The sequence below is a fragment of the Mixophyes fleayi genome, chromosome 7, assembly GCF_038048845.1.
Source record: "Mixophyes fleayi isolate aMixFle1 chromosome 7, aMixFle1.hap1, whole genome shotgun sequence".
Lineage (NCBI taxonomy): Eukaryota > Metazoa > Chordata > Amphibia > Anura > Limnodynastidae > Mixophyes > Mixophyes fleayi.
In genome coordinates, this window is record NC_134408.1 from 58,738,615 (window position 1) to 58,762,064 (window position 23,450).

General features: G+C 39.6%; 1 protein-coding gene across 2 annotated transcripts in view; it reads left to right on the plus strand.

Moving 5' to 3' along the window:
* GSG1L (GSG1 like) overlaps positions 1-23,450 on the plus strand; it is a 116,317-nt gene that overhangs the window by 65,657 nt on the left and 27,210 nt on the right. The window contains exon 3 of one of the 2 annotated variants that reach the window (XM_075179857.1): positions 14,500-14,652. The exons of the other annotated variant lie outside the window; for it this stretch is intronic. Within the exon in view, the coding sequence (XP_075035958.1) occupies positions 14,500-14,652 (153 nt within the window). The remainder of the gene's footprint in view (positions 1-14,499; positions 14,653-23,450) is intronic. 2 annotated transcript variants of the gene reach the window in all.

Here is a 23,450-nt window from a genome sequence, read left to right on the forward strand (position 1 = left end):
TCTCTCTGTAGCGTTCACAAAATACAAGTATTAACCAGTGGCACAGTGTTTACAATTGCTGCCTCACAGCACTGGGGCCATGGGTTTTAGTCTGTCCAGGGCACTACCTGTGTGGTGTTTGTGTGTTCTCTTTCTGTTTGTATGGGACACTTCCAGTTCTTTGGTTTTCTCCATCATTCCCAAAAACATACAAAGTAGGTTAATTGGCCCCTGAGACAATAAACCCAAGTATTTGTTCATGAGATGGAGACTTTAAACTTAGATAGTAAGCTTTAAAGGGGCAGGGAAGGACGTGAATGCTTAAAAACATTATATGCGGGTTGCTTCATAACATGTAGCTGCTATATAAAGATACAGTTCCAAAATATGGCAGATTTGGGTTTCTCACTCTTCACTTTGGCATTCCCTACCCCTTTATTTAATTTCAGTAATCATACTCAGCAGAAGTAAATATAATTTATGCATGCTGCACAAAACTAGGTGCATCTGTATATCTACTCCGTATTTAGCATGGAACTACCTCACTTCTGTTCCTCTGCAAACTGTGACATTTTGCTCAATAAACCCATGTGTTAGCAGAATCCTAGACACAGTTGCACAAACTGAGGCATGTGGAAGTCCTAAGCTGATTTCTACACTCTGTTTTACGCTTGATAAATTAGCTCAAATAGAGTTAGTAAAGCAATAAAACAAATGAACAATTTACATTTTTATAATACATACACAAAAGAAACAATACTGGGAAAACATTACAGACTGATCAGTTGTTCCAGAAAAGCTTTTTATGGCTATTATAATTTCAATCCTCCCTTTACTTTTCTTAACCCTAACAAAATGTACTTTGAGTTCACGTTCAAAGGAATATAATATAAAAGTTTGATTTTGATGTTTTTATCAAACCAGTGTGAATTCATGCTGCGATGATACTCTCATCAATTTTATGTTTATGAATATGATAAAATATTTATATTATGCTGTGTAGAGTTTATAAAGAAAAAACTTCTTTGATCATTTCAGTTATCTAAATAGTCTTTGTAAGTGATGCGCATACGTATTCCTCATGATTGATTGTCACGTCTGACCCAAGTCTGAAGTTTAATAATAAAATTAATAAAATTGTAATATAGTTGCCAATGTTTAGCAGAAATTAGGATTACTTTAGTGCATTTGCAGGTGAGCAAAAATTTCTGAACAATCCTTTGCATATGTCCTGTTCTCTGTGAATTTTACTTCTGACACCATGCTATGCTGTAGATATTTCATAGAATTCTTTAATTTGTGGGAAAAACTTGGATTAATTTAACTGATGATGAAAAATGGACAGAAATTTTAATAAGTGCTGTGTATACTGAAGATTTTCCGCAGTGCTGTTTAAAATGCAGGTTTGTGGCCTTGCTTGTTAAAATGTTTATAAAATGATAAGTAAAATTAACATTCACTAATACAAATTATCTGTATCATTCAAAGTTCTATGCAGCATGAAATTGGAATATCAATTTCAGATAAAAGCTGCAGATAGTATATTATGGTTCAGTAATGATAAAAATGGTTATATTTGAATTGTATCATAACACCTCAAGTAACTTTATTGTCCAGTTTCTAGTTGTAAAGAATTATAATTAGTATTAAACAGCACAGACTACTACTGCAACATTTTGAATGTGCCTATTCTGTTTCCAAGCAGATTTTTTTTAGTCATGTTTGATATAAAACAGGCTAAACTGTTTTATTTTGTATCCGTGTCAGTTTGCATTAAATATGTCTGTATTTGTTTTTAATCTGAATTAACCATCTGACTTTGATCAATTCACCACAGAAAGCTGGAACTGCGCATATGGAGATTCCATTTATTTGTGGAGAATTTCAGCTACCAAAATTTACAACTTTATACAACTCCAATGTTCACTAGAAAACAGCAATTATGTCAGTCCACTACTGCAGTGACTAAGTGCCGCATTTCGGAATTTGTACAGGTATCTAGATTTCCACCAAAACACATGGGTTTGTGAAGCAAGCTGGCAGTATTTGTGGAGCAATAAATTTTCCACCAGCCAATGAAGTGAGAGCGTTCCTTATTAAATACAGACTTGAGCACCAGTTTTGAAAAGCAATGCAAGAGTATAAATTAATGAAAATAATGGTTCAAAAGTAGTAGGATGTTGGACTTTTGATGGTCAAATATTTCAAAAGACCAACACCAACATAAATTAGGTGGAAGTAGTCCTTGTTACTTGAAACTATATAGTTATGAGACCAATCCTTTGATGCCAGAATAGAAAAGAGGCAGAATATATTAAAGATATGCAACACATAGAATGCAACATAAGTGGACCTCCAAAAAAAAGAAACACCAATATGGTGTATATCACTTTAAATTTCAGTGAGAATGGAAAATGGAAGAACTAACCTTGCAAAAGGTGTTTTGAAAGCATGTCAGAGTGGGTCTTTCAAACTTGATTTCTTTATGTAGATTGAACAATTTCTTCATAAGAAAAGTGCTCAACCCTATCCTTTTCTACTAACCAGTTGGATAACAATTTATTTTATTCTATAATAACAAGCATAAAATATCATTATGCATTATGCCCTTACACAGGACCACAAAAGTAGGAAGATGCACTCACATTTCAGCTAGGAAATCACTTCGTAAACATGTCGGTAACAGCATTTAGCATTCCTGATGGTAGTTTACAGAAGAGACTATTTCTACGTCTTAGAAATTGCAGTTTTCATACTTTCCACTAGTGGTATAAAACCAACCTGGTATAGCAGCCCATTCAGAGCAATTTCCATTAATACCAAAAAACAGGCTACACATATTCTTCACCTATAGTAACACCTTTTCCCTTACAGCCAAATGTGCTCACTGGTTTAAAGTATAGATAACATGGAAGAGAAAAGACAAGGGCATATACTGTAGGTTAAAGGAGCAGATTAATGGTTATCCACAGCATACAAGTTCTAATACTAAAACCAGAGTTACCTAACTGGACAATTATCATATTACAAAATCAGCCTTCAAAATTTTGAGATCAAAACAAGTACTAATGTCAGGGTAGTAAGCAATGATCAACAGACAGGAAAAATAAACAGCAGGCTGGCAAACTTCAATCAAGGTGAAGGCTTCAGGCTAGCAATAATCTGCACCAGGAATCATCACTTGAGCCTAAAACACACAACAAGGCCATGAAAGAGCTCCTATTAAATATAAGGCAGGTGCCAATCAGGAAGCTTGTATGAGTCAGGTGATCATATGTTGAATCAGATGCACCTTTCCAGCCACCCCTGCATGCCCACAGAGATACAAAAGCTGGCGGGGAACAGGCACACCCAGACAGGACCCTGATACACAATTTGAACTGGAGAATAAGGCTACATGCACAACATGAACTCTAGGAGATTCTTTATTTTATGTATATGATTTATATTGATCTCTTAAATAGATGGACATGTTAGTGTGTATTTCTATGTAAATTCTGTATCCTAAATTCCCTTTTGAAGGAAACAGATTAGTTATTGGTATAATATGATCATCACTGCTGAGAAGCACATGCTGGTAATGCTGGGCACTACAGGTTACAATATTTTGTGGTATATTGAGTGTGATATGATAAGCAAGGTTAAAAAATGCTGGGTTTAGTTAACCTGGTGTTGGCCATTACACTTGCTCTGTAGAAATTACCTCATAGATTTCACTTTCATCTTAGGACCAATATTTTGTTTAGCCTGCTCTGGTTCTCACATGGAATTCACTGACACTTGCATATTCTCATTGTTCCAAATGCTGAGAAATATGACAACACAGTCTACATAATTCCTGTTTATTAGTTAATTAATGTTATATAAATTATGAACATTGTGTACCTGCTCATCACACGATCAGCATCTATCTTCACCAATGAAATCATAATTCCAGCTTTTTTAATTTTTGATTTTTTGGAGCCCCTGTGTATCTTCTTTAGATTTCTAAATACGCTCGCTAGCAATGTGTGTCTAATATTTACCTGACTTTACTAAATGAAATGCATTATGCACTTCTACACATGGCCAGCCCCCTATTTTAACCTGCCTACTAAATGGGAAATCAGATCCGGAGCACAAACATTTTTCTGTGCTGGCGATTTCAATCTCTATGATGTCAAATAAATGTGAGGACTGCGGGATACCACTCTCTGTGGGGACACACATTATATTTCAGTGAAACGTAGAATGATTTCTAGAGGCAGGTATCCACATCAAAAGTATGTCTAGTGATCTGAAGTAAGGAAGCACTGGCTTCAGTAATGGAAAACTAGAGATGGGCAGGCTCGATTCCCCGAGATCTGAATCCATCCGAATTTCGCCTATCCGAGTACCGAGCCTGCTCGGCTTGGTACTCTCCCGCCCATTCGAAATCGAGGCAAAACGTCATTGTGATGTATTTGTATTTCTGAGCTCAGTTATCGCGAGATTTGAAAAGCATAAATACCACCCTCCACAGCAATCCATCGCCATTTGACAGAGGGAGAGAGCAGAGTTAGGTCAGAGGCTGTATTAGCGCAGGGACAGAGAAATAATTGTACATCTTATTCTTTCTATTATTCTTTCATTTCAAATCTATTCAATTCTATTATTCAATCAAATTCTATTTGCAATTGTTAGAGCAGCAAGACAGGAGGATAGAGCAGGCTTATTTTTCAATTTGTTTGCACTACAAGTGTTTTGGAGTCTCCCATATTCCCCAGTGTTTTAGACTATTTTTTCTGGCTGTCAAAAGTGATATTTGTCAGCAGTATTTCTAAAATTTGTTTGCACTACAAGTGCTTTGGGGTCTCCCATATTCCCCAGTGTGAAACAATAATTTTTCTGGCTGTCAAAAAATAGTCATATTTGTCAGCAGTATCTATCTAATTCAATTTTTGGCACTAAAAGTGCTTTGGGCTCATTAAAATTGATTCAAAGCAGTCCACATATAATCAGAATCAGCAACCAGGTTCTGTCACCAATCCTGATGGTAGTGTTCCCAGTACGTCATCTGGGAAAGGCGATGTAAAAGTACATAGTCTTTCTAAATCAGGGAAAAAAACACACACCAAATTTTTTTTTACCGTGTTGAAGTGAAAAAGAAGTGTAACTGAGTGCCGATAAAAAACAAATTGACAACATGCCATTCTACACACGCAGTGGCAAAGAAAGAATGAGGCCTTCGCCTTTCTCTATTAGTGGCAGATCAAAAAATGTTACCGAGCCTTCTTCTTGTACGGTCACTCGTGACCAAGCAAGACCAAGTAATTTGGAGTCTAAAAGTGGTGCACAACTACTGTCAAAGCCGAGCTGCAAGAAATCAGTAAGTCATTAGAAGATAATGTATGCTCTGAATCAGAAATTAAGACAATCCCTGTGGAGAGTCCATCCACCAGTGGTATTTCTAATCGTGAGCATTCTGTTAGTGTACCCATAAAGAAGGGCCCTTTCAGCAGTTCTGCTGATGTGTGCCTGAACAGCCCGAGTGTAGCCGGTGATACACAAATTGAGGATGCCACTTTGGAATTAGAAGAGGATGAGGGGGAGATTTGTGTAGGCAACGAGGGCGCTAATGAGGATGTTGATGAGGATGAGGTTGTTTGTGTAAGTCCTGAACCAGTGGCAGCAGTTCTGGAACGTGACAAGAAAAAGGCCATTGTCATGCCTGTCCATAAAACAAAAAAATCCACTTCTTATGTGTGGAGTTATTTCTACCAAAATCCAGACAACAATTGTATAGCCATTTGTAGTGTATGTCAAGCCACAGTCAGTCGAGGGAGGGACCTTAACCATGATGGAATCTCGTCTATGTTACGCCATTTAACGAGAGTTCATGGCAAAGTGTTGGGAAAAGCTGAAAGTTCTTCCAAAAAAATTACAAGCACTCCATCATCAGCTAGGACCCTCTGGTCTCCAACATCCCGACGGCTACAAAATACACCCACAACACCATCCTCATCAATATCCTTAGTAGCGCACGGACTTAGCCCTGCATCCCACTTATTAAGGCTATATGACTCCTGCACTATAATTGATTCCTCTGAAGAAAGCGTTAGTCCCACTGCTGCTGCTGTTGCTGCTGCTGGGGGTGAATCGTCAGCCCAGAGGAAGGCCAAGAAAATGAGCAGTCCTACATTTCAACAATTAACTGTGAAACAATCATTTGCTAGGGGAAGAACCATGGCTGCCATGCTAGTATAAGATCTGCGTCCAATTTCCACAATAAACGCAGCTGGTTTTTCACAGTTAATTGAGGTTTTGTGTCCGCGTTACAGAATTCCATCGCAACACCATTTTTCCTGTAAAGCTATTCCACAACTATACCAAAAATTGTGTACACATGTAGAGATTGCGCTGAAAAATGCCATTCTGCCCACTGTCCACTTAACCACAGATATTTGGACAAGTGGAAGTGGTCAAACCAAAGACTATATGACTGTGACAGCCTACTGGGTTGGTCATTCACCTTCACCAGCAGGAACAGCAGCAGCATGTACACCACTACATAACATTTGTCACAAGCAGGCCACTCTTTGTATCACCGGCTTCACTAACAGGCATACAGCTGACAATTTGTTACGCAAAATAAGAGATGTGATTGATACATGATTTATACCACTTGGACTCTCCCCAGGATATGTCATTTCTGATAACGCCAACAGTATAGTGCGGGCATTACAGCTGGGTGAATTCCATCACATTCCCTGTTTTGCTCACACCATCAACTTGGTGGTGCAGAGCTTCCTACAAAATAACCATGAGGTGCAGGAGATGCTTTCGGTGGCTCGTAAAATTTCAGGCCATTTCAGCCATTCTGCCACAGTTTATAGGAGATTGCAGCAGCTCCAAGAACAGTTTGACTTGCTCTGCCATCAACTTAAGCAAGAGGTAGTAACTAGGTGGAATTCCACCCTGTACATGATTCAGAGGATGGAGGAACAGCGCAAAGCCATCTAAGCGTATTGCACAAGCCATGACATTGGGAAAGGAGGGGGGATGTATTTCACTCTTGCACAGTGGGGAATCCTTTCAGTGCTGTACAAGGTGCTGAAACCATTTGAAGTTGTGACGTGTGAAGTGAGTGCAGATTCTGCTAGTTTGAGCCAAGTCATTCCTTTAATTAGACTATTGGAAAAGCAGCTTGAGAAACTGAAGGAGGAGATGAAAGCAAGCAATTCCGCAAAGTATGTTGGCCTTGTAGATCAAGTACTTAATTCGCTTCACAATGATCCTCGAGTTATTAAGATCTTGAACTCGGATCAGTACGTTTTGGCCACTGTGCTTGATCCAAGGATTAAGACCTACATTGAGTCTTTGCTTCAAAATGAACGAGATGTGAACTTTTGCAAGGAGCTATTGCTCAGCAAGTTGTCCGCTGAACTGGGCCTTGGCTTGACGACGTGTCCTCTTTCAGTTTCTCAAGCAGCTGCTGCTCGTAAACAATTAAATTTTCAAAAAAGAAGCAGGGAAGACGCAGAGAGCAGACCAGAACAGTTTAACATCTGGGCTGGTTTGAAGGATTTTTCCAAAAAATGTGGAGCCCATAACTCCATCCAATATGAGTATTAACATGCAAAGGATGGTGGAGGATTATTTTCAAGAGGTAATTGATATGGAAATGTCAGACAGCTCCCTCCTTACTGGGAAGAAAAGCAGGCCATTTGGAAACCCATGTACAAACTTGCTTTGCAATACCTAAGCTGCCCAACCTCCAGTGTGTACTCTGAACGAGTGTTCAGCACAACCGGGAACTTAGTCAGTGATCGCCATAGAAGGTTACTTCCAAAAATGTGGAGAAAATGATGTTTACAAAAATAAACTACATCTTCCACAAGGTAGGCCTTCACATCAAAGACATCCAAGCACTGACTGTTCCCTAATGGCGGATTCAAGCGGCGATGAATTTATAGTCTGTGATGATGATGTACACACTTTCTATTTAAGTGCAGGGTGCAATCTATCCCCAAAGAGGAAAAGGACTTGGGGCATTTCTATATCACATTTCGTCTTGAAAGGCTGCTGTTTGGGCAATTTCTCACTAAGGGTAGGGTGTCATACACAGACTGACCTCAAACTGGCTTTGTCCATTTCAATTAATATTGTACAGTTTATAACGGCTGAATTTTTGAGTATTTTCTACAAGTGGAGGGGGGCCTAGAGAGACAAAAACCAAACTGGCTTTGTCCATTTCAATTTATATTGTACAGTCTATAACGGCTGAATTTTTGAGTATTTTCTACAATTGGAGGGGGGCCTAGAGAGACAGAAACCAAACTGCCTTTGTCCATTTCTTTACATATTTAACTATAAGTGTAGGATGTAATATACATCCAAAGACGATGGCTGCATTGCCAATATGCATAGATGGAGAGGAAGACAATCTGGTTTGTGTGTAGAATTAATGAAGGCCTATCAGGAATTAAACTGTTTTTTTGACAATTTATTAGCTTTACAATTACATTACTTATCCAAGAAACAGGTGGAGCACTAAATTTGGTTATTTTATGCCCAAAACATTGATTTTTAAACAAAATAGCAAAACAAAACCAAAACCAAAACATGCAATGACGGTTTGGCAAAACCAAAACACGACGGTAATCCAGATCCAAAACCAAAACACGGGAGTCAGTGAGCATCTTTATGGAAAACTAACCTTAGGGGGCAGCAATGGTGTGTAATGGTAACATTAGTCAGTTATATAGGCCAACATTTTTTGTAAAGATCTATAATGAATAAACCATTTAAGCAAATTTTTGCAGTTGGGAATTTGAACTGTAAGCTCTAATGAGGCAGAGAATATATTCTCTAGAATTTGCTGTTTAACACGATAGTGCTATAAGACTAAACAATTCTAAGTAATACATTTCTTTTCATGAGTTTGAGAGAAATGGAACTAAACAAAATAGGTGACAGAATCTTTATAAAGTTGTTTCTGGATATTTGACACTACTTAACATAGTAATCCAGTTAATCTTTATAATATAGTGCAATAATGACTAGACTCTTTAATGTACTTTACAAAATTTACAAAGTACAAAAAAATCTCTAGTTGCTCAGTGAATTATTCATACTTGTATATATGTTTTTCTTTTCAATAATGCTTACTAAGCGATTAGAATATCTTTAAGGTGCTGTGCACTAAATATTCACGTTATTTTATTCACCTACATTAGAATTCCAGAAGCATCATAACATTCTGTGGCAGAAAGCATTTTATCTTCAGGGGATTCTTTGATTTGTTATGATGCAGAAAAAGAAGGTCTTGGAACAGAACACCAATTGAAGATAATAAAATCCATGCACGCATTTGTTACAGGTGGTATATTGGGACATATACCATAAGGTCAGCAGTCATCCTTATTATAAGGAATCCTATAAATGACTGCTAGCCCATGTTATTGACACAAACATTAACAGGACAATGGTGCCAGTGTTATAAGGATCTCTATTTTAGATTTATTGCAGGAACTAACAGTGCTTTAAGGGTGTGTACCCAAATGTAATATACAATTTTTCTACTGTCTTTATCCTTGTTTGCATCTGACCTCTTGTGTGTGTAATTTGGTCTATGGGTTATGTCTAGACATTCCCTAATTAGCAGGTCATTTTGCAGCATTTCTGCAGTAGAGCGCTGGTCATTGCATAACTACAGATATGGCCAAAAGTTTTGAGAATGTCATAAGTATTGGTTTTCACAAAGTTTGCTGCTTCAGTGTTTTTAGACCTTTTTGTCATATGCAGGGCTGCCAAGAGGAACTCAGGGCCCCGATACAACAACTTCATGGGACCTCCCATATAGTTGAGCATGTAAAAAAATTGTTAGTGGGTGTGTTCATAAAATTTAGGGCGTGACTGTGCATCATTGGGGCGTGGTTAGCAGGTGAAAAGTGCTAGGCCACCCTCCTACAGAAAAATACCTGCATTGTTGTATACCGTTTCCACAAGGGTGCAGTGCCCGCTCGCCGGAGCGTGACATATGTCCCAACACTCCTGACTTTCAGGACATCTAGCACAATAGTGTAGTATATAAACAATGCAGTGTGTACATAAAGAGTTCACAGTCTTGGCCTGCCCCTTACATTGGGCAGAACACTCACCAAAAATTGGTATTGTTCCACTTGAATCACAACATTTCACAGACTCTACTGCTCTCTGCTACCTGTTATTCTTACTTTCACCACCTGTGGCTGCAGGATTCTTTAGTTGCGGCTTGTCTGGATCCTGAAATGTTGGAGGCCCTATTTGGAAAAACAAAATAGGTACATTTAGAAAATTCAAACCAGCCCCGGTGTTAAATCAATAGCACCCATGATTAATAGTTAGGCCTTCCTCCAGCCCCAACATTAAAATTATAGTATTTCCATTTAATAAATAAACCTATTTTCCTCTCTCCAAACAGCTCCAGCAATAAATCAACAGTGTTTACATTTCATAAATATACCTATTTCCCGAAACCATCACAGCCATTAAATAATTCATAGTCACATTTATTAAAGAGACCTCATTCTCCCCAAACTCACCCCCACATTCAATAGCTTAAATTAATAGTCCGCACTATTAAATTGCCCCACCATCACCCAACAAACAAAATTGCACCAATTAATTAGCCACCACCTACCTCACACTACATTGCCACAAGCCACCTGTGCTATCACACATACACATTACCACAAGACCCCTGTACCATCACACACACACACACATTACCACAAGCCCCCTGTGCCATCACACACAGTTTACTGTGCCCCTTCATAATCACCACGCTGTGCCCCCTTATGATCACACTGCGCCCTCCATGTTGCTTTTCCCCCCGTTCACCAGGCCCCTCTTCATCACACTGTGCCATGCTACTCCCCCCTTTATCACACTGTGTCAATCTGCCCCCCTCCATCATCACTGTGCCATACTGCCCCCCTCTCCTTCATCACTCTGCCATACTGCTCCCCCCTTCATCACACTGTGCCATCATGCCCCCCCTCTCCTTCATTACTGTGCCATGCTGCTCCCCCCATGAATTACACTGTGCAATCCTACCTCTCCCCTTTCCATCATCACTATGTCATCCTGCCCCCCCTCTCCTTTATTACTGTGCCTTGAACACCCCCCTCCCCCCGTCTCCTTCATCAATCTGTGCCTTTGTTTTCCTCCCTTTGCCTCCATTCCTTTACTTACCTTTGTATTGGCTTCTTTCATCTCTTTTCTTCTCTCTTCTGTCTTCTCTCTTCTGGGTCCTCTCTGTGCCGCTCCTCACTGAATGTCAGGCGTGACGTGAAAAAGTCACGCCCGTCATTCAGTGCAAACGGAGCAGCCGTGTTCTGTGTTTCCTGTTTGGCTTTACTGCCCCGACTTCAGCGCTTCCCTACTGGAACTCCAGCCTCATTAGGAACTCTCCACACCTGCTGCTCTGAGTCCCCATCTAACGGATCAGCTAAGCGCTTCAACATTATTGTTTCTACTGAACTATCACTGTACCAGTAACCCACCTGCTGTGGCTCTGGGTTACCATCTAACGGATCATCTAAGTTCTTCATTGTTATTGTTTCTACTGAACTGCAGCTGTACCAGTAATTCACTTTCTGTTGCTCTGAGTTTCCATCTAACGGATCAGCTAAATTCTTCATCATTATTGTTTCTACCGAACTGTTGCTGTACCAGTAATTCATCTGCAGTTGCTCTGAGTTACCATCTAACGAAACAACTAGTTCTTCATAATTATTGTTTCCCTCGAACTGTCGCTGCACCAGTATTCACATTTCGTTGCTCTGAGTTACCATCTGAAGGATCAGCTAAGTTCCTACTGGTAATTTACTTATATCTCCTGGAGCAGTCCCCGCGATCATAGCGTTCCTGCTACATTAGGCTCCACCTACTGTTCTGCCATCACTCCTTCTGGGAACCGCGACTGTGGTAATAGGTGCTGCAAAGTCCATACCCTCTCCTAGGGGTCAATGGTGAATACCACCTACCATTAGACTCCGCACACCAGTTCAAGCATCAGTCATTGGCAGATACACAGGACTCTCTAAATTTCACCAGATTTCATGACAGTTCTTAGGCAAAATTGTGAGTGAGCCCACTCCCTTGGCTGAGAAGCAACCCCACACATGAATGCTCTCAGGATGCTTTACTGTTGGCATGACACAGGACTGATAGTACCTTTCCTTCTCCGGACAGGCGTTTTTCCAGATGCCCCAAACAATCTGAAAGAGGATTTATCTGAGAAAATGGCTTTACCCCAGTCTTCAGCAGTCCAATCCCTGTACCTTTTGCAGAATATCAGTCTGTCACTGATGTTTTTCCTGGAGAGAAAAGTCTTTGCCTCCCTGTGCGTGCAGATGCACACACACCTGCCTGCTGCCATTCCTGAACAAGCTCTGCACTGGTGTCCCAATCACACAGCTGAATCAACTTTAGGAGACGGTCCTGGCACTTGCTGGGCTTTCTTGGGTGCCTTGAAGCCTTCTTCACAACTAATGAACCTCTCTTCTTGAAGTTCTTGATGATCCGATAAATTGTTGATTTAGGTGCAATCTTACTAGCAGCAATATCCTTGCCTGTGAAGCCCTTTTTGTGCAAGGCAGTGATTACTGCACGTGTAACCATGGTTAACAGAGGAAAAACAATTATTTCAAGCACCACCCTCCTTTTAAAGCTTCCAGTCTGTTATTCTAACTCAATTAGCATGACAGAGTGGTCACCTGTGTTAACGAAAAAATTACTGACCTGATGTCAGCTGGTCCTTTTGTGGTAGTGCTGAAATGCGGTGGAAATGTTGTTTTTGGAATAAAGTTCATTGTCATGGCAAAGAGGGACTTTGAATTTAATTACAATACATCTGATCATTCTTCATGATATTCTGGAGTATATGCAAATTGCCATCATAAATTTTTTTTTGTGTCATTCTCAAATCTTTTGGCAATGACTGTATTTAAGCATTTGAAGACTATGGGACTTATTTCATAAAATATACAAATAGAATACACAAGCTGCAACAGTGTTTCAGTAGAAATCATGATGCAACCCATAACAACCAATCAGATATTAGCTTTCATAACTCTGACAACGCTAAACAGAAAATAGCTATTATATATTGTACTATATTATCAACAGTTAAGCCAGGGTTTCCCAAACCCAGTCCTCAGGGCTCCCCAACAGTGCTGGTTTTCTGGATCACATGTGACATAATTAGGACCACCTGTGGATCTGTTACAATGTGTCAGTCAGTAATGAATACACCTGTGCTCCAGTAAAGAGATATGGAAAACCTGCACTGTTGGGAGCCCTGAGGACTGGATTTGGGAAACCCTGAGTTAAGCAATGCTATCTGTAAAGAAGATCTACAATCGCTGTATAAAACCACAATGGTCTCTTTAAAAATATTGAAAATACTCAATTGAGCAAAGCTAAAATGCCATGTTTCCATGTGTCTTTAGAAACTACTATAATAATTTAAAGAATACAAGCAAAAAACATAAATATATATATTTAGAAGATTGTGAGGAAATGTTAATTCATGGTCTTTAGTCCATTGTAATTTAGAGCAGGGGTGGGCAAACCTGTCCTCAAGGGCCATATCCAGTTCATGTTTTTAGGATTTCTGTCTGTAGAAACAGGTGGGATAATTACTGACCCAGCCAAATAGATTAACTCAGCTGTACATGACTAAAGAAATCCTAAAAACATGAACTGGATATGGCCCTTGAGGACAGGTTTGCCCACCCCTGATTTAGAGGAACATCACTCTCAGTCACATTTACCTTAAACATAGACTTTTTGTTGCAGATAATGGAAGCATATTTTGAAACATGTATATTTCGATTTTTTTACTTATTTTCATTGAAAATATGTCAGATGCTATTTGATGTAACTTGCACATTGTTACTGAGTGGTTTTCATACAAGTTGTCCATTTTGTTATGTCATATTTTCACAATATCTATCATCCCTATAGATGTGTTCTAGCTCATAATAGTGGTTGTATATGTAAGACAATAAAGCCATTTATTTAGTACCCAGTAGGTAATGGGTGACAATGTGAGTATTTTATAGTCTGATATGTAAATGTTATTTACCATCTTATGTACCATTTTAATTATGCAATCCATCTAATTGTCTGTATTAAGTGATCCTAGTATATAAATATGTTTCGCATTCCCTGACCTTTATACATTGCATCATGGGACACTTTCAAAATGAGTAATATGACACAAGTGGGTGGGGCCAGTGTTTAACTGCATTTGTACAGACTTGAGACAAATGCAAAAAAAATGCTTCTTACCTTCACCAAAACAAAATTACTTTTACCAGTCTTTGAAATAAAATATTGAAAAACGTACTGACTTCTATTAGAATATGTAACTTGACAATAATAATAGTGAGAGATAAGAAAACATTAATGCTAGATTTGCTTATGTGGTTTTCTTTGCAATTTATATGTTTTGTACATAATGTGTAAAACTCGTTTCAGAATGTTGTTTGTTACTGTTATGTGTTCCAGGTGTTCTCTGGCTGTCCGTGGTGTCTGAAGTGCTCTTCATTTTACTTTTAGTCGTGGGATTCAGCCTTATGTGCCTAGAATTCTTTCAGTCAAATAACGTTGTGGATGGTCTGAAGTTAAATGCATTTTCTGCTGTCTTCACTGTGCTCTCAGGTAACATAGAATTCATATTGCACACAAGGTATGGGGAAACAATACATCCTGAAAACAACATTAAGCTTGTCATGTGCTAATATAGAAAATGTAACACAAATACATATTGGTGGTTAATGAGGTTAATATACAGGCTATAAAACCTTCTTAGCTTGGTATTGGGGTCATTTACAACAGCCCGATGGAAAAATCTTTTGCATTTCCAAACATTATGCCTGTTTTTATGCCAGCACACATGATTTGCAAAGCAATATGGTGTATTTTGTGGAGGCATTTTTTTTTTCAGATCTTGATATAGCTGGGCATGGTTTACAGATAGAGAGTTATTATGATAAGGAGACAGAATTGCTAACATAAGATTTAATTTTGCAGGCAGGATATTAAAATGAGCTGTATGGGAAAGTTGAAAGAATATATTTGAAGACAATCCCGTTTTTAAACTAATGCATTTAATATCTTAAAATTAACCAGTGTGATATTTGAATACCTGTGTTTTATGGCTGGTGAATCACTTTGTGATGACTAAGTTAAAAAAGTCCAAATTTAAACATAAAAACATAAAAAAAAATCACTTAAATAAAAACATAACATAACAAGTAGATTTGCATTAGACAAAAGAGGAACAGACATAAGATATAGGTTATAGAGGGCCCTGTTCATGAGAGCTTTTGATCTATGGTCTTAAGCTCAGTTGTTATTTGGCCAGATCCTGGAATGTTGGAGGCTCTGTTTGGAGTAGGGATACTTACTAGTCACCTCCTGGAAAACTGAGTGATGAGCACTTAAACTCTGCTGCTCACAACCAACTTCAACATTAAATCTATAGCACCCACAATTAATAAATAGGCATCCTTACTCCTAACTACCACCTGAATTCAATTATTAGTCACACATTTAACACAGAGAACCCACATTGCTTCATTAGTCCCAACAATATATTAATAGCCCTCAGTATTTCTATATTACATTATTAGGGCCCGCATAAAGAGAGACCAAATTAAATTTATAGAAACCACCATAGAGATCCATTACATGAACAGTCCTCACATTGCATTAATAATCACCACAAACAGCAATTACATTAATATGCATTACATTAATAACCCCCACCAACTCCCAAATTACATGAATACCTTTGCAAACACAGACATATTACATTACCCCCCCCCACAATAATATACACACGCAAACACTACATTAATATTCTCACACACACGTGGCATTTCTTCCCTACCATAAATACACCTCCCTAATCTGCACAGCTTGAACGCTTGAATGCTGAGAAGCAGACTCCTTAGTCTGCCTTAGTCTTAGGGCTAGATTTACTAAACTGCGGGTTTGAAAAAGTGGGGATGTTGCCTGTAGCAACCAATCAGATTCTAGCTGTCATTTTGTAGAAGGTACTAAATAACTGAAAGCTAGAATCTGATTGGTTGCTATAGGCAACATCCCCACTTTTTCAAACCCGCAGCTTAGTAAATCTAGCCCTTAGTCTGTCTCCTATATTGTCAGAGTGTTACGAGCCGCGGTGGTACGCCACATCCTGGCCTCAGGTAGCAGCCGAGCACGTGCAATAGTTACAATGCACTGTTATCTTTGTGGCATAGAGTAGGAGGGTGTAGGGACATCCTCCAACTTAGGGGGAGCTCTCGCAGGATTCTATTTGTCATTTATATTTTCATACATGTTGCTGGTTTGTGATATTACCTATGCTAGATCTAAGCTAGTAATTAATTAGCAGCCTCCTGAGGCTCATTGTCAGCCCTGTCCTCCTCCTTTCTGATTTTTCCATCAAAGTATTTAAGGCCTGTGACCCCGATCTCTGCCAATTATCTGGATTTGTTTGTTTGCCGCCAGCCCTGACCTTTTGCCTGGACTACACCACCGCTGCCCGCTCTACCCCTTGGCCTCGGTCAGTTTGGACTTTGCTATTCTTTCACCTGGCCCTCGCCTGTGCTGCGGTAGGGTTATAAACTTGTACTACTTTGAGCTTAAGACCTGGGGGCATCCGAGTACCTGTAAGCACGTTCAGCTCTACGCGAAAGGCGGCTGCTATAGGCGAAGACTTCTGTGACCTGTTCTAAAAGTTTATGACACTTGCCATCAGCCCTAAAACAGAAGTGCTGAAGAGTGGAGAGGGGCTATCCCACATTTAGGGGTGAAGCAGGAAGGGAGGGAAGGGGAGGAACAGTGGGAAGGAAGGGGAAAGGGTATAGGGGAAGAAAAAAAAATGAGGGAAGAAAAAAACAGGATAGAGAGCCAGACAGAATTTTGAAGGAGAAGTGGAACAGCCCGCTTCCCTGACTGGGTGCAAACCCTGTCAGTTAGGAACCCTGTCTGTGACTGATCCCCACTATGAGCATGAATACATTTACCCAGCCAGGGCCAGCCCCAACAGCCCAGACCCCTGGGTCCTTTTCCCCCTTATACCAGCATGTCTTTGGGTGAATAAATACAAAACAAAGTCAAGGAGCTGGCAAAGAGCCCTTACGGACTCATCCATGTACACTGAACTCTGCACCCACGGTGGATATGCCACTGAGTCACAATACACAACTTCCCCCTTTCTCATAACTTGTCATACATATTTATCAGTACCACCTGTTCCCTCCACTATTCATCTTTCTCAGTATATTTCTCAGCTCAGTATATATAATTTTCTATACAGTCCCTCCTCTATCATTATTATTAACCTCTTTTTTATAAAGCAGCCCTTTACAGCAAATGTTTATTTATACATATAAATCCTTGATCCAGTGAAATTTAAAGTCATGGGGCCTGATTCATTAAGGATCTTAACTTAAGAAACTACTTATTTCAGTCTCCTGGACAAAACCATGTTACAATGCAAGGGGTGTAAATTAGTATTCTGTTTTGCACATAAGTTAAATACTGACTGTTTTTTCATATAGCAAACAAATACTTGATAGCTTATTTGTACACTGAAATTTAAAGTTGATATTTGTGTGCTACATGAAAAAACAGTCAGTAAGCGCTTACCTCCTTCTCCTGTCACTGTAGTCCTTCCGCGGCGCGCTGTAAGCTCTTTACTGAGGGGACCTCGTGAGAGTGAGACTTACAGTCTCACTATGAGTCTCACTCTCACGAGATCTTCTCAGTAAGGAGATTACTGAGCGACGGGGAAGGACTACAGTGACAGACTCAGCAGCATTGATTGGGCCGGGGCCGCCCCCACCCCCGCATCGCTCAATAATGCTGCTGAGCACTTTCAAGGGCCCCTGGATGCCCGAGGCCCCTGGGCTGTAGCCCAGTTAGACCGCGGCTTATTCGGGCCTTGGCTATAACTTATCATTTAAACTTGAATAACCTTGTTAATATAGCAGGAATAACTTACCCTATATGTGTACAAAAAAACAAAAATATATCTCTAAATATGCTTGACAGATCCTAATCTATGACCGAGCGACTACTGAAGTTTCAATAAACGTATGTGAATAATTCACAAACATCTATTTACAAGCGGTTTGCTAGTTTGGGTGTTTGTCATTATCATCATTTTCTGCTACTTACCCCAGGTGTTGACCATCCACAAATAAAACCGCTTTTTTTAGCCGAATCTGCGACTACATCATAGTGTGTATTTTGAAGCAATTGCTTGAACACACCCATACTGTACATTGCCTATGTTAGAACACCCCTTCAGGTTTAAGGAGTCATAAGTACCAAAAAGACGCAGATCTGTATAGATGCATTTGATAATATTCACTTTCTGAGCAGGTGCAGTGTGGAAAAAGTGCCAAGATACACATATGTGTGTACATTTCTCTTACAAGCTGAGAACATGCTCCATTTTCTTGGAAGTTATTAGGAATTTTTTCTAACTCTACAGCTAATACTCTCATCCATCAACTCCTTCATGTAGCAAAGACACAAAAGTAGCAAGCATTAACTTGAACTGCAATAAAAGGATTTCTTATATACATATCATTCATTATTAATATTGCTAAATAAAAAAACAGTGCTATTTGTTACTATAAAGATACTTAATGATATTTATTTTAGCCTAATTTGAATAGTTTATATAAGATCACAAAAAACAGGCTTGTGTAATAACAAACCACTAATAATATTTTTTACATATCCAAATAAAATACAAATTAAAATGTATGATGTCATCATTCCTTAATATTTAACAAGATAGCAATATAAACATAACGGGCCTGATTCATTAGCAAACGCAAAACAAACCAGTGATAGTCAGCATATCGATGCTGACTACCCGGACAAGACTTACCCTGACATGAGGACTCCGAAGGAGTCGTCATCGCTGATGATCGGGAAGGAGACCTTCTGAGTCCTCATGTCAGGGTAAGTCTTGTCGGGGTACAGGGCATCGATATGCCGTACCCCACCCAAATGAACGTACTATGCATTTCTTCTAAGTCTGTTGATGAATACGGGTCTAGGAGCCTGATTCATGAAGGAAAGTACTCTTTTTTTTTTTTACTTAAGTTTTCTCCTGGACACAACCATGTTACAATGCAAGGGGTGCATATTAGTTTATTATTTTGCACATAAGGAAAATACTGTCTTTTTTTTCCTAACTCAACTTCAAATTTCAGTGTACAAATAAGCTATCAAGTATTTGTGTGCTACATGAGAAAACAGCCAGTATTTTACTTAGGTGCAAAATAATAAACTAATTTGCACCCCTTGCATAGCTAAATGGTTTTGTCCAGAAAACTTAAGTAAGAAATCTTACTCAATTTCTTGCTTAACTTTCCTTAATGAATCAGGCCCTAGGTCCGCTTTGCTCTAAAATACAATACACTGCAGGATATGTCCAATACATATGTGGAATATCAAATCACAAAAGAACGCGAAAAATTCAATCAATGTCACGAGATAATAATATAGTTAATAACAAAACATTACTTCCCCCCCCAGTAAAATACATTTATTAGGATGTTCTTAATGTCTACTGTACATATAATATATTGTTACAGTTGCTCCTGAATGCAAACACATGATCTAGCTTGCATATACAGCTGTTATCACTAGTAATCAGCACTTAAGCTGTAGCTGGTGCAAGTGTTACAGCTGGAAATCACGTATCGAGATGCCAAAGCTTGAATCTGATGCTGATTCGAGCACTTGAACTTGGCAAGCCTTTGTTATACATTGACTACAAGCATACGCCCAGTCCCCTCCAAGTTATTCCCATGAATTCATAGGCTGATGTAAGGGTCCTTTGCACTTGAAGATGAATTGGATGTTTCTGCATTCTCTGGTGTATGGTCCGGATCTAGGTATGTGCAGAGTAATTATGCGCAAAATACGCACCTTAATGAATCATGCCCAATATTGTTAATGGCAATGTGGTAAGTGCTACTCAACTTCCAAAAGTGCTACACGAAATGTGTTCCGAAGTACTCAGTTGCCTACAGGAGTTATGCTCAGCTAGTAGTAATTATTGCCAATGGAGTGGAAAGAACACAGAAGGGGGTAGTGAGCAACCTGGATGGTAACAGAATAGTCAAGGGTTAATACAGATTCATAAAATCAGCCAAGGTCAGGAGAAGGAGAAGATAGCAATTCCATTTAGCAAGGCAGAGATAAGGGCAGGTGGAGGAAAAAAATGCAGATCCACTTAACAAGCCATGGTCTGGAGCAGGATAAGACAGCAATTCCATTTCCACAGAATCAGGTCGGGATACAAAGGCACACTTGGACAAGCAAGAACTATCACCAGCATTGGTGAACAACAGGAAGGGCTTTATAAAGTCATAGGAACTAATAAGATTTTGCAAGGTGATTAGCTGCACAAGTGATTACAAGTGATTAGAAGTTATTAGAAGCAAATAGACAGCTGACACTGCCTAACGACTAGTTGAGAACAAGCTTGTTTATCTTTAAATAGCAACCTGCTGGAAGCGAAGTATCCCTGGCTGCATCAGAAGGAGAGGACCCAGATATTGTTGCTATGCAACCATTCCGATGTGTGGCAGTGAACATCCTGCAACCATATATGGAACCCAGCTGACACCAGGGTGTAGTCCTGCCTGACAGGGATCAGATGCCAACAACTGCTCCGTGTACATCTGTGATCTCCATTTCTTAACGCATCAGGGTGCAATTCGCTGGCGCCTGATAAAAAGAGGATGTCGCTAGGCAACTGATCCGGCGTGCAGTGGTGATTAAAATGTTTCTTAATAAACATTTAGTAGACCGAATAGAAATGGATTAAGGCAGTGAAAGGTGAATTAAAAGTCTGTATAATATTGCTTCACTCAAATGCACCTCCAACTAGGAATACTGTCTCCTGTGCTCGTTCCCCCTCTAATTAAAATCTGTAATCTCTCTCTTTCTACTGGTATTTTTCCATCACTATTCAAGCATGCAGTGATTACTCCCATTTTAAAAAAACTAAATTCTGACCCTAACTCTCTCGCAAATTACCACCCCATCTCTCAGTTCCCATGCCCCTTCAAGCTTCTCGAGAGAATTGCCTACACTCGACTCACGAACAACCTATTGGATCCTCTTCAGTCAGGCTTTCGCTCTCAACACTCCACAGAGACTGCGCTGACCAAGGTTGTCAATGATTTGATCACAGCAAAAAGTAATAACCATTACTCTCTTCTAATTCTCCTGGATCTCTATGCTGCATTTGACACTGTTGACCACTCTTTCCTCATATAAACGCTACAATCCCTAGGTCTTGAAGGCACTGTCCTATCCTGGTTCTCATCCTACCTATCTAATCGCTCTTTCAGTGTTAATTTCTCTGGATCCACCTCTGTTGCGCTTCCATTATCAGTTGGAGTACCACAAGGCTCAGTCCTAGGTCCTCTGCTATTCTTTATCTACACCACTTCTCTTGGAAAACTAATAAGCTTCTTTGGATTTCAGTATCATCTCTATGCGGATGATACACAAATCTATCTATCCTCTCCTGATTTTTTCACCATCTGTGTTGTTTTGTGTTACTGACTGACTTTCTGCCATTTCATCTTGGATGTCTTCTCGCCAACTCAAACTCAAAAACTGAATTAATAATATTCTCACCCAAAAACAGAAGCTTTCTGCCTGACATTGCTATTTCTGTTGATAACATGACCATAAATCCCACCCCGCAAGCTCGTTGCCTAGGTGTATTCCTTGACTCACAACTGTCGTTTATTCCCCACATCACCTCTATATCTAAATCATGTTACATAAACCTAAAGAACATTTCCAGAATACGCACATATCTCACACAAGTCACCACAAAAACCTTAATTCATGCACTCATCATCTCCCGCATCGACTATTGCAATTCCCTCCTTACTGGTCTTCCCTCAGAATTGAACCCCTACAATCTATTTTACACACAGCAGCTAGATTGATTTTCCTTGCAAATCGTTATTCCTCTGCTGAGCCACTCTGTCAGTCTCTACATTGGCTGCCTGTATTTCCACAAATCCAATATTCTTCTACTAGCATACAAGGCCATCAACAAAATTGCACCGACATACATTTCCTCACTTTTCTCAAAATATCTCCCAACTCGACACCTCCATTCTGCACAAGATCTACGTCTCTTCCACTCTCATCACATCCTCCCATTCTCGGTTACAGGATTTTTTCCGGGCTGCACCCACTTTGTGGAATTCCCTCCCTTGCACAGTAAGACTTTCCTCTAGTCTTCAAACCTTCAAGCTTTCTCTGAAAACCCACCTCTTCAGACAAGTTTATGATATTCCTCAACCCCCATCTTAATCTTCCTAGATTACCCTATTTCCACCCTCTACACAGCTAACGCAAGACAACAACCCTCTGACCAACATTGCCACACACACAGCCCACTCAATACTTTTACCTTTGCATTCTAGCTGGTCCATTGTGCAATATGATGTAGCACATGCCCTTGTGTTTCAAACTCTCATTGTCCTATATATTGTAAGCTTACGAGCAGGGTTCTCTTACCTCTCTGTCTGTATGTACTACCCAGTATTGTCTTATTAATGTTTGTTCCCAATTGTAAAGCGCTACGGAATTTTCTGGCGCTATATAAATAAATGTTGATGGTGATGAATACTAAATGTCCCAAAGCTTAGCATACACATCTTCTCTAAGTACCTTAAGCACTTTAAATCACAAGCTGAAAACAGGCAAGAGTGGGTTTGATGCAGAGTTTTTCACAAATTAGGAGTAATTTACACTCAAAAAAGCCAGGCATAAAAATAGTGTATTCACGCTCATTTGCGGAGCAGTATATATCTTAAGACTCATGCAGGTTGCCACCAACAGCATTTTACTCCAGGTACACATCATCATCACCATTAATTTATATAGCGCCACTGATTCCGCAGAGCTGTACAGAGAACTCATTCACATCTGTCCCTGCCCCTTTGGAGCATACAGTCTAAATTCCCTAACATACACACACAGACAGAGAGAGAGAGAGAGACTAGGGTCAATTTTGATAGCAGCCTATTAACCTACTAGTATGTTTTTGGAGTGTGGGAGGAAGCCGGAGCACCCGGAGGAAACCCACGCAAACACGGGGAGAACATACAAACTCCACACAGATAAGACCTTGGTCAGGAATTGAACTCATGACCCCGGCGCTGTGAGACAGAAGTGCTAACCTCTTAGCCACCGTGCATACACATCACAGATACATATCTCATTTTAAAGTACCAAATCTACTAATCTGAACCCAAGTACAGTAGTACAACAAGTAAATAATCATAAATATAGCTTTATAAAATAGCCATGTTGTAGTTGTATATTATAATGGTGTTTGTGATGTAAAACCCAAAATCAAGATAAATCATGTCAGACTTTTTTAC